This window comes from Nanorana parkeri, unplaced genomic scaffold (genome assembly GCF_000935625.1).
Source record: "Nanorana parkeri isolate BGI_ZX_2015 unplaced genomic scaffold, ASM93562v1 scaffold87, whole genome shotgun sequence".
Taxonomy (NCBI): Eukaryota; Metazoa; Chordata; class Amphibia; order Anura; family Dicroglossidae; genus Nanorana; species Nanorana parkeri.
Window position 1 is genome coordinate 1,264,956 of NW_017306355.1, and position 12,329 is coordinate 1,277,284.

At 39.7% G+C, this 12,329-nt stretch overlaps 1 protein-coding gene across 1 annotated transcript in view; it reads left to right on the top strand.

Moving 5' to 3' along the window:
• DDX41 (DEAD-box helicase 41) overlaps nt 1-12,329 on the top strand; it is a 20,556-nt gene that overhangs the window by 3,317 nt on the left and 4,910 nt on the right. Inside the window, exons 5-13 of the mRNA XM_018552392.1 lie at nt 1,471-1,531; nt 2,027-2,163; nt 2,254-2,326; nt 3,803-3,956; nt 4,880-5,016; nt 6,993-7,155; nt 10,118-10,249; nt 10,410-10,481; nt 11,470-11,566. Of these exons, the coding sequence (XP_018407894.1) occupies nt 1,471-1,531; nt 2,027-2,163; nt 2,254-2,326; nt 3,803-3,956; nt 4,880-5,016; nt 6,993-7,155; nt 10,118-10,249; nt 10,410-10,481; nt 11,470-11,566 (1,026 nt within the window). The remainder of the gene's footprint in view (nt 1-1,470; nt 1,532-2,026; nt 2,164-2,253; nt 2,327-3,802; nt 3,957-4,879; nt 5,017-6,992; nt 7,156-10,117; nt 10,250-10,409; nt 10,482-11,469; nt 11,567-12,329) is intronic.

Below are 12,329 nucleotides of genomic sequence, written 5' to 3' on the forward strand. Positions count from 1 at the left end.
AAGAGAAAGGTCCTTTTTTTTTTTTTTTTTTGTGAATGTGCTCAGCTTAAGAAAAATAATCTTTTGAATATGCATTAGGGCACATGTAGGTTTCATTTTTCTGTAAGTGATTTGCACAACTCAATAAGTTCCCATTTTTAAGTCAGTAATGCAGTGTGGGCATCAATGCCAGTCCACCCAAGCACTTTGGGGACATTTATCAATTGCCACATGGCAAAGCAATGCGAAACAGATCATGTGACAGATTTGCTGCAAGATTTTGAAATTCCAATGTAGAGCCGCTCATCCGACAGTTCATAAAAAAATAAATCAGATTTATTGAAAGTTTATAGCATCCAAGTACACAGCAAAATCATCCCACACTGATCCCATTGCCTTTCACTCGTTCCACCAGATAGATGTTGCTATGGTTAAACCTATCTGCAACATGGATCCGGTGGGGGATGATTTTGCTGTGCACTTGGATGGTATATACTTTTAATAAATCTGATTCTTTCATGAACTGTCAGATGTGCGGCTCTACTTTGGAATTTCAGGATTTTGTTTCGCCAGCACGTATTTTTTATGTGACTGGTTGGGTCCGTGTCGTCTGACTTTTGGGTATTGAGCGGTGTATAGTTTGAAACTCAATGAAGATTTGCCGCAAGGTTACTGCTTGAGTCATAAATTACTCCCATGGCTGCTCTAAAGTAACATTGTGACAGAATGAAACCTGACCACTTCCTAATTAAGCATCTGTTTAGAGTGAAAATCTCTTATCTTTAGTGATGTGCGTGTGCTTGGAGTTCATCCAAGCCTGCGCAGAACTGTCAGTGACACATTGCCCTCCCTCCCGATCTAATCAGTTGCAGCTTGGGTATTCCTTGCCCTGCAGCTACACATAACAAAGGTGTAGGGAATGCCCTGGCCACAACTACCTTGACCCAGAGGGTGGTGTGTCACCGACAGTTTGCCATGGGCCACGGTGAACAAGGTTCACACAGGCCCGCGCACATCACTATCCAGTTATGAATATGTTTCAGAACTTTGCAAACTGTTGCACATGGCTGCCTAGGAAAATATAGACTGAATACAGATGCACAGGTCTGTAAACCTGTTCCTGTTGCAGAGAGAGGCAGCCTGGTTTGTGACTTAGGTTGCTAATTTGCTTGATAAATGTTCCCCATAGTTCCTGAACATAAATTAAAATTGTATTTTTTTTTTCAAAGGTAGAGTTTTTTTTATCAGGTTGCATGTAAGCAGGGTGCACCTTCTATAATATTTAACTTGTTCTTTGACCTGTAAGCATTTGTGCAGTTTTAGAACCTGAAACCTGAGTACTAGAACAATGGATTTGAAATGGAGGGTTAAAGATTTATGACAATGACTATTTTTAGTAACTGTATAATCCCTGCAACATCTTTCAAGATGGATTCTTAGCAAATTGTTCATGGGAGTTCATGTTCAGTCATTGCTTTCCTTTCCCTACAGCTCTGATGTCTGTGAAGGAAATGGCAAAAGGAATCACATATGATGATCCCATAAGGACTAGGTGAGTCTTGAGTTTGCCAGAACTTTTTATTTTTATTGATTTGATATGGGGATCCTGAAAAGGGTAACATCAGTGGTGAGCCTGCTGTAGTTTATTTTTGGTGGGGTCTATTTATCAATTATTTTTTTTTTTTTTTAAAGATTAAAGGTATCAATTATTTTTTAACCCAAGTGCCACAACTCCAGAGAGACTCCATTAAGAAAATGAGTGAGTCTTAAGTGAAAGTTGTGTGAATATTGGGTAAAACATTAATAAACAGATTCTAATATGTTTTTGTTTCAGATTGCTCTGAAGTTATTGGACTTCTCTAACAATGCATGTAAAAGCCTGTGACAACAAGGGTTATGTGCTGTCATTCATTCCTATGTGCCCATATTATATGTTGACTTCTTCCATTTATTTATTTAACATCGCAGTGATACTTCTTTTTTTTTTTAACCTTGAACATATTAGTAGATATTGTACACTATCTTTTTCTTTTTTTTTTCATGACAGCTGGCGTGCTCCACGTTATATTCTAGCAATGTCTCAAGCACGCCATGAACGTGTCCGGCGCAAATACCACATTTTGGTGGAAGGCGAGGGCATTCCTCAACCTATCAAGACTTTTAAGGAAATGAAACTTCCTGCGGGTAGGTACAAGTAGCTATCTTTGCCTTTTTAGCTTTGCTGTGACTGATTTGTTTGTAGGACATTCTTCTTACACATTATTTTCTTTTCAGCAATTTTACGAGGATTGAAGAAAAAGGGAATTCTGCATCCTACCCCAATCCAGATTCAGGGAATTCCCACTATGTGAGTAGATGAAGGGCTGGTTTTATCCCTCCCAAGCTTCAGGATCCAAATCCAAGCAAGGTCCTCAATTAGCACATCCTGATGCCTGGGTCCAGAGCATCTTAACCTAGGTGGTCAGCTACTTTCTTAAGGGGTCATAGTCCCTGTTCCAGAGACAGAACGATTCCAGAAGTTTTACTCCAACCTGTTCACTGTCCCTAAAGCAGGAAGGAGGGGGGGGGATGATTCCAAAAATTCTGTATGAAATCTACCTGCTCTGTCATCACCTCCCTACACACAGTAGACTTTATGCTGTCAGTGTACATCAAGAATACATATTTGCCTATCCCCATTTTCCTGCCCATCAACGCTACCTGTGTTTTTCTGTCACCTTTTTGTCTTCAAGGTGCTGGCCCCTGTTTTGGCTCTGCTTTAGTCTCAGGGGATCCCTATAGTGTAGGGTACTTTGCTGATCTTCTCATAGGGCAGTTTGTACAAGCTTTACCATCCGGCAGTCATCGGAAGATCAAATATACAACACATTCCGAGCTCCTAAATCAACCCTACCTAAAGTAGCTGTGCTTACTGAAATAACATCCACCCAATGACTCTCTAATCTTAAAGTAAACTGCCCTCAAAAACAAACGAGCAAAATGACAATAAACGTCCTTAAAACTGTTTTAACAATCAAAAATGTAATAATTCACATTTCTCAATGTCCAATCATATCCTCGGTGCTTTGCAATTAAAAAAAGTGCTCATCCCTTATTGAGAAGAAGTGGATTTAATCCTGGCCTGGGTGGAACTTCACGTCCTGGCCCTGTCCATAATGCACATCCCAGGCGTGGAAAATTGGCAGACGGACTTCCTCAGTTGTCAAAGTCTGGATCCTACAGAATGGTACCTTTGTCTCGAGGGAATGCCGAATGTGGACATCCTGGCATCCAGGTTTAACAACAAACTGTACATGTTTGCCGCCAAGACCAGAGATGGGCCTTTAGCATCGGGCATCGGTATCCCACATCTGATCGGATGAGGTGGAGGGGAGGGGCTGTTGACATCACAATCTTCACCTCATTGAGTCAAGGGATGGCTTATATTTATTGAAAAAAATACAAGGCTTTCATTACATGTTGGCGGTGCCGAGCCAGAGACTCTCTGTTTTCAGTGCGCAGATTGGGAGCCACAGACAAAAAAAAACAGCCATTACTGTAAGTAGCACGGACTACTACAGTATTTTGCATCCTCCCCCGCAGCCCTCCGGATGAACAGATCTAGAAACTTACATCGAGCCAATCTGGACTAATGTAAGTTTCCATAAAAAGATCATTCCTGGAGTTTCGCTTTAATTTAGTTTTTTATTCTTCCATATAAAGGATATAGGATAAAGGCACTGATTGTAACTAAAGCTGATTTTCATTAACGTGAAATTTCCAAATACCTTGCCACATGTTTTATATAGACTTTTAATACGTTTTATTGCATGTTTTATTGCAGCTTATCGGGAAGGGATATGATCGGAATTGCTTTCACTGGTTCTGGAAAAACACTGGTGTTCACCCTGCCTGTCATTATGTTTGGTCTAGAGCAAGAAAAGAGACTACCTTTCACAAAGAGGGAAGGACCGTATGGACTCATCATTTGCCCATCGGTATTTGTCAACAGATTTTGTACTTTCTATGCCTGTATCTTTAAAAAATAAGTCAAGGCAACTGTGACTTATTTCTTTACAGATATACCATGACCTGGATGAATGAGAACCTTCACAGACATATTTCTAGCAACTAAAGCAACTCTGTTGCACCCCCTGAAAAATCTAAGAAACGTCTCCTTGTGGTAAACACTGTAAATACTTACTTCTCCAACAGGCGACATGTCTGAACATCTCTGTGAGCCTCCAGCAATGTCTTCACAACTCAACACTTCTGGGAGTTTTGCATGCTTGCAATCCCCAACACACACCTTTGGTTCCTTCCTCCAACCCCTACATTAGTACAGGGTCAACAGGAGGAACCACGGTGCATGGTGGGGGATGCAGGCATTCAACACTCTCTGTGGGAGATTTGTGGAATTTTCAGGGGGAAGTCACTTTAACTCAGTAGAGTTTCTATTAGGAAACAAGTTGATTGCTAGTGAACAGTTCTTATTTGAAGAGCTATGAAAAGACTATCTGTCTGTTTGTACTACTTGTTGGCAGGTGCAGAACTCTTCTTAAAAGCTGCAGAAATTGATTGTTTGCAATAATTAGGTTTTGCAACAGAATAATAAATGAAGGTCTCATCAATTTGTCCATGCCATTTTTATTTGTTTTATTTAAAATATTCTGATTCTTATTAAATATGGGGGATTTTTTGAATTATTTCATAAATCTGAAATAATCAGTGATGGAAATGGCCTTAAACCTTCCCCAGTATATCCAAAACTTGAAGACAAAACATTTGGGTAAAGTTTAGCGTTCAATGGAAATCTGCAGAATGTGTGAACATGTCTTATGTTGCTATGATAGCCACCCAAAGATTCATGGCCTTTTCTTACCATTTGCTGATTATTCATGTCTCCTTTTGTGTTGTACAGAGAGAGTTGGCACGTCAGACACACAGCATAATTGAGTATTTTTGCAAATTGTTGCAAGAAGACAACTTCCCAACTTTGCGTACTGCACTTTGTATAGGTGGCATGTCTGTCAAAGAGCAAATGGAAACCATTAAGCAGTAAGTCTTCATTTCTTGCACAAATACTAAAGGCGCACCATATAGTGATCTGCATGTTAGTTGTAATAATATTCATCCAGTACCGGTTTCTTTATTGTCTGTCTGTGCAGTAATGGCAAGATTTGCTCCTACAGCACATCTTTTCTGCTGTGTGGGACAGCTTGGAGTTATCATCCTCCCACTCTTAGCACAGTAGTCACAGGCTGAGCTTTGCTTTTCAGTTGATCTACTCATGTCTCCTAACAAGTTATGTTCTTCTGAAAGGGTAACTAACGGCTTTGGTCTTTTTGTATTACTTTATACAAGGGATGCACCGATACCGGTATTTCGGTATCGAGTACCGATATTTTTTTTTTTCCGGTACTCGCCGATACTGAGTACCAGAAGTCTCATTCAGGAAGCCAGGCGGCGTGTAATGATTCGCCACCTGGCTTCCTGATTAGCAGGGAAGCCGTCCTTATGCTTCTCGTCACTAGGTGACGAGAAAGTATGGAGCTGACTTTCTGGCCAATCTGGAAGCCGTGTAATGAAGCAGCACCCGGCTTCTTGATTGGCCGGGATGCCAGCTCCATGCTCCCCCGTCATGAAGTGAAGAGATGGCTTCCCGGCCAATCTGAAAGCTGGGCAGCACGTCATTACATGCTGCCCGGCTTCCTGATTGGCCGGGAAGCTGGATCCATGCTCCCTCATCACAAGTGATGAGGGAGCATGGAGCCGGCTTCCTGATACCTGAAATATCGGGCTGGGCATCGGAGATGTGGCCGAGTACGTATACTCGCCCAAATACTCGGCATCGGCACCGATACTAGGATCTGTATCGGTGCATCCCTACTTTATACAATTACACATTTTTAGACATGTTCTATATTTATCCTTTATTTGTTTTGAGTCTTTAACTTACAGATACCTAAGGCAGGTTTTTTGATGGTACTTGCAGAGCTTGCCGGAATTTCTAGTAAGAGAGCCCAGGACTTGCAAGTGCATGTTATCTGCTTCTGCAGATTAAAACCCACTAGAAGGACCCTGATTTAAACATATTCTTGCATGCTCCCTCTAGTAAATTCTTCATCTATTTATCTTTATTATGCTGTATTACTGGTCTTCATTCTTCTGTAAGGTGCCAAGTTTGCTTAGGCATGCCATATGAATAAGCAGATATTTCAACACTGTTGCTCAGTTTATAGGTTTCTGTGATTATAATATTGTGAAGCTTTGAAGGGTGCTAGGCTGACATTTGTTATACACACTTCACTTGTCCTTAGTTATGCAATCTCTGTATGAGCTGTTTATGAGGTATCTGTAGGGACTTGTTAGCGTTGTCAGCATATTTTATTAGCTTAGAATACTTTAAAAACTTGCTGATAGCATTGGCTTGCCTTATGTAGCACTTCATATAAGAGAATGTATAATCACTAAGAACTTTATCAATGCCACAAAGAGTAATCGTGTATCCAATGCTTCTAGCAACCAATCGGATTTTAGCAGTCTAGTGCAGTCAGATTGTGGGACCTGGTTTTATTAGTGTATCCAGTCTAAACATCTTGGTGTGTCCTTCCATTAAAATTGGCCTGCAATTCAATGACCATTGTAGGGCATACAGCCTTATATGATATATATTTGTATACATTTTCCACAGTATAATGGGAAGGAATGGTAGAAAGTATGTCTAAAGGGTAAACGCACAAGGAAAAAAAAGACAAATAATATATTTGACTGACAGTCACCCAAAATGGCATAATAGTATTGCCTAGTTATCAGCAGTAAACAGCAATGGCTTAGGATAAAACTTTGCTTAAATACATTTATCCCATCCACTGTAGTTTTCTGTGTTTTGTAATCGAGTGGTCCCCCTGCTTTTAGAAAATAATTTGTGGGTATTTTTCAGTGTAGTTTCTAATAGAATTTGAAGGCACAGTACACCTTGGAAAAGCTTCTAAGCACATACAAAACTTTGTGTTTTTTTTTTCCCGCTTTAGGGGTGTTCACATGATGGTGGCAACTCCTGGTCGGCTTATGGACCTCCTACAGAAAAAGATGGTGAGCCTGGATATCTGCAGGTATCTGGCTCTGGATGAGGCTGATCGTATGATTGATATGGGCTTTGAAGAGGATATTAGGACCATCTTTTCGTACTTCAAGGTAACTACAACTAAGGGCCCACCAGACACTGCAATAATCACACAGCCCCCAGCACAGTGCTGAAGCGCTGATCCCCCCCCCCACTGTACTTTTTTTGTGTTTAAAACTTTATTGAAATGTCACAAATAACATTTAATTTACTTCTACGGGCACAGCAGGGTGTGAGGCGGTTGTACCGCTCCGCATTCTGCTGCATTAAAAAAAGTAAGACGGGCTTTCCTTTTTTTTTCCAACACGCACCACCGCATTGCAATGCAGTGGTGTGAATGCACACCATCCGTGACAATGCAAATTTCCTTGGGGCTGCGCTGGAAACACCAGCCAGCGCAGCTCCAATGCAGATGGTATGAATCAGCCCTAACCCTCCATTTATTGCTTTAATCTACTTTTTTTTTTTTTTTGGGGGGGGGGATTTTCCTTAATGCATCTATACACATATCCATATTTAATGTTCTCTCTCTAACAATGTAAAACACATTGGGAGGGAATTTATCAAAACTGGAGCAGACAGAAGAGGAGCAGTTGCTCATAATAACCAATCAGCGTCTCTCTTTAGTTTGTTCAGTTAGGCTTTGAAAATGAAACATAAAAGCTGATTGGTTGCCATGGGCAACTGCTCCAGATTTTGTCTGCACGAGTTTTGATGCATTCCACTCATTGAGGGGCATTTATCAAAACTGGAGCAGGCAGAATCTGGAGCAATTGCCCATGACAACCAATCAGCTTTTCTCTTTTATTTTCAAAGCTTAACTGAACAAACTGAAGAGAGACGCTGATTGGTTATTATGGGCAACTGCTCCAGTATTGATCTGTTCTATTTTCAGTAAATTCTCCCCATTCTTTTTTACACAACCTCTTTAAATCTGAACCCTAGGCACAGGTGAAATTATACTTGGTTAATAAAGATCTCAAGGCATATCTATAATATGTATTTCTTAATGTAGAGACTTCCCAGCTGATATATACCAAACTGTTTTCTGCTTTCTTTTCTAATGACTGTTCCTACCAGCAGTTCTTATTTTCTCTGGATGGCTGATCCCTGCCCCTTAGTAGTCCTGATTGAGTAAAAGGGGCAAAACAATGTTAAATACTAGGGATGCTCCGATACCACTTGTTTAAGACCGAGTACGAGTACCGATACTTTTTTTCAAGTACTCGCTGATACCAATTACCGATACTTTTTCTTAAAGGGACAGGGCAATTTTTTTCTTAAGCAATACAAAATCATGATTTTAGGTCAGTTTCTTAATATTATGAAGAACATGAAATGAATATTTATCATGCCATTGCTAACTAAGGCTTGTATCCCCATAGTTGGGAAAATAGATGCGCACATGTCCAGACTCCAGACCAGAACACTGTATAGTGTGGCACAGCTATATCCAATTCTGTATAACTGGCTTTATATTATTATACATTTTTTTATTTTTTAAATAAAGCCAGGTATGCAGAATTGGATATAGCTGTGCCACACTATACAGTGGTCTGGTCTGGAGTCTAGACATGTGCTCATCTATTTTCCCCACTAGGGGGATACAAGCCTTAGTTAGCAATATCTGCATAGTTATTTCTTTAATGTCTTTTTTTTAAATATTATATGCAGTTAAACAGCATGTTTGTGCTCAGCCCCCATGCGGTGCTGCAGTACTAATGGAAAACGATTTTGTTTCTGCCTGGAGATCCGAACCATTTAAATGACCCTTTATCTCATAATTACTTGTCAACCAGATCCGTAACCAAAATGAACCATATATACCAAAAAGATAAACCAGCTAACAAAAGTGGCTGGTTTAAAAAGGGTTAACAGAGGATCGGGACAAGTATTCCAATTACAAAAGGAGTTTATTAGATAAAATATCAGTTTTGGACATAAATATCATATCACTAACTGGTTTTAAAAAAAACCCTTAAAAACATGACACACAATTATAAATCTTCAGGTATGCAGATCTGTTTGTATAATGTGCTCTCATTCATATATGCTAATCAGCTGACACCAAAGGATAATATGTTTCATATAACGTATTATCCTTTGTTGTCCGCTGGTATCTGAAATACACGTATTAATCTCCAGTGGGAGAAACAAGGAAGTTACATAGTAGCACCTTCTTAAAAAATCAGTTTGTTTCCCACATGGTTTCAGCTGATTAGCATATATGAATGAGAGCACATTATACAAGCAGATCTGCATACCTGAAGATTTATAATTGTATGTTATGCTTTTTTTTTTTTAAACCAGTTAATGATATGATATTTATGTCCAAAACTGATATTTTAGCTAATATACTCTTTTTGTAATTGGAATACTTGTCCCGATCCTGTTAACCCTTTTTAAACCAGCCACACTTGTTAGCTGCTTTATCTTTTTTGGTATGTATGGTGCTGCAGTACTAACCTGCTGTGTCGTCTTCTCCATCTGCTTCAGCCACTCCGTGTCACAGCCTAGTCATCTGCTCCATTCTGACCTCTTCTCCCGCTGATTGGCCGATTGGAGGAAGCCTGTCATCATCCAATCGGCCAATCAGCGGGAGAAGAGGTCAGAATGGAGCAGATGACTGAGGACATGGAGGAGGAGTTCGCGGCCATCTTGTTTTGTTGAAGACGCTATGGAGGTCCTGTGTGCAGGTACAGGTACTCGTTTTTTGTATCGGAGTATTTACACGAGTACTCTCGTGCAAGTACGAGTGCAAATACTCGGTATCGCTGCCGATACCGATGCTTTTATCGGTATCGGAGCATCCCTATTAAATACAAAAGTCTGTATGTACTTTTGATATTGTTATTAAAGACACAGTAGTGATCTTTATTTCCAGGCTGCTGATAGGATGGAGTATTTTGGGCTTAATTATTATGTTTTTATGTACCTTCAGTTGAACTATTTATTTTTATTTTTTTCCAAATACTACAGCTGGGCTTTAAAAGTTGTAAATGCTTCACTTTTTCTCACTGTGTGTATATATAGGGTCAACGACAGACACTTCTCTTTAGTGCCACTATGCCCAAGAAGATCCAGAACTTTGCCAAGAGTGCCCTTGTAAAGCCTATCACCATTAACGTGGGCCGTGCAGGAGCTGCAAGCTTGGATGTCATACAAGTAAGGCACTTCTCTTTAAATTTCTATACACTCCCTATTCAAAGCTTCTATTATATAACACGTTTGTTAATGTAAATAGCATGAGCACATAAGGTATCTCTATAGCTTTGTACTATTTAATAGTATAAAGCAACTAATGTCATGCTTTTGTTTTCTCAAGGAAGTGGAATATGTCAAGGAGGAAGCAAAGATGGTTTATTTATTGGAGTGTTTACAGAAGACTCCACCTCCTGTGAGTATATAATTTATGTATTTATTAGAAATGCCCAAACATAGCATTTTAATAAGCAAAGTAAACCAATATATGAGCTGTCCCGGGTCAAAAAGCTTGCCATGAGCACAAACATACTTATCCATTGCTGAAACAGTGACTTGTCTTTGTTTAGTAACTTCTGCATACTGTATGTTAATGCTGTAGCCGATAATATCAAGAAAGGAATCCCCTGATGATTGCTTTAGTGGTGGACTCTGGTACCAATAGCAAAGAAGGTGAATAGAATGTATAAACTAGGGCTGGTAATGATTAAAATTTTCGTCTTCGATTAATCCAAATTTTTTTTAATCGATAAATTTTTTATTAATTATAACGCACATACAGATCCAACTACATTGGCCTATACACATACAGCACAGCAATGAAGTAATAAAATGAACTAGGATCACACTAATCCAGCACGTTATTAATCTCACGTGCCCCACTCAATATGGCTGCCGCTAGAGTGGGGCAACTCAGAATAATAACGTGCTGGATTAGTGTGATCCTAGTTCATTTTATTACTTCATTGCTGTGGTGTATGTGTATAGGGCAATGGCGTGGCTGGCGCTCGTGCCGAAAGTTTCTTGGTCAAACTCACCGGCCCAAGTGGCTCCGTCAAGTATAAACCTAACCTGCCTTTCAGTCAATGGGTAAAATATGATTTAAACAATGAATATGGTGCTTGAAGATCAAATTTATATTTGTTTTTGTTTTACCCTTCCTTCCAGTGATATTGCCTTGACTATCTTCCTCACTTCTGCATTTTGGGTTTGAAACAAAGCAATGTGGAGGAAATGGCTTATGATATAGCTACATGAAAAAGCCCAGTTTAGTTCCTTTGTTGTGGAAATATGACCAATTTAGTGTTCAATCTATACATTTTGTGGAAATGGTCTGGCTCTTTGGCTGTATATACGTCTACCTACAAGATGTGTAATATTATTTTCTGATTTTGTTTTCCCAGGTGCTGATATTTGCAGAGAAGAAGGCAGATGTAGATGCTATACATGAATATCTGCTCCTTAAGGGGGTGGAGGCAGTGGCTATACATGGTGGCAAAGGTGAGTGTTGTCTTTTTTTGCCTTTCACGACCCTCATTGAAGAACTTCTTTGTACTTATTTGGCACACATACATGACGTTTCTCTGTAGTCATTACAATTGGGGCAAGGCCTGAAGAAGTGATGAATTCCATGGCTTGCAGGACAACAGGGTTTCTAGCCTGTTCAGTGCCTTCAACACTGAAAGGCAATGCACCTTCTCCACCCCCATCCCCCACCCTGAGTATTTACTGTGGACTATATTGTGAGTAACATCTAAAAAACACACTTAAGTTGATAGGGAATTGGGTAATGCAAAAAGCATCAACTAGAAGGCTTGCTATTTCCAACCAAAAGCTCCGTATTCATTTATAGTCCCTTATACAGTGAAGAAAAGTACCACCCATTCACTGAACTGTAAATCAATCTCCCGTCAACATTTAGTGTATACTGCATAGGTGAGCTGCAGTGTATTATGCCTTCTTTGTATTAGTTTATCCCTGAATGAGATTACCATACCTATCCCTGTTTGTCGAAGACATATCATCAATCTTCCGTTCTGTCCAAAGGTAGCCTGCAGTTGAATGCCCTGTAAAGTATTGTACATGTGGATTAGGTTTTTAGATATTGGAAAAAAAAATACATAATAAAATCAGTGTTGTCTAGGCCAGCGTTTTTCAACCTTTTTTTTTTCCCACTCGCAGCACCCTTTTAACAGTATGCAACATTTTGAGGCATTCCAGGCTAAAATGTAGAAAACGTAAATGTAAAATAAATGACGTGTGG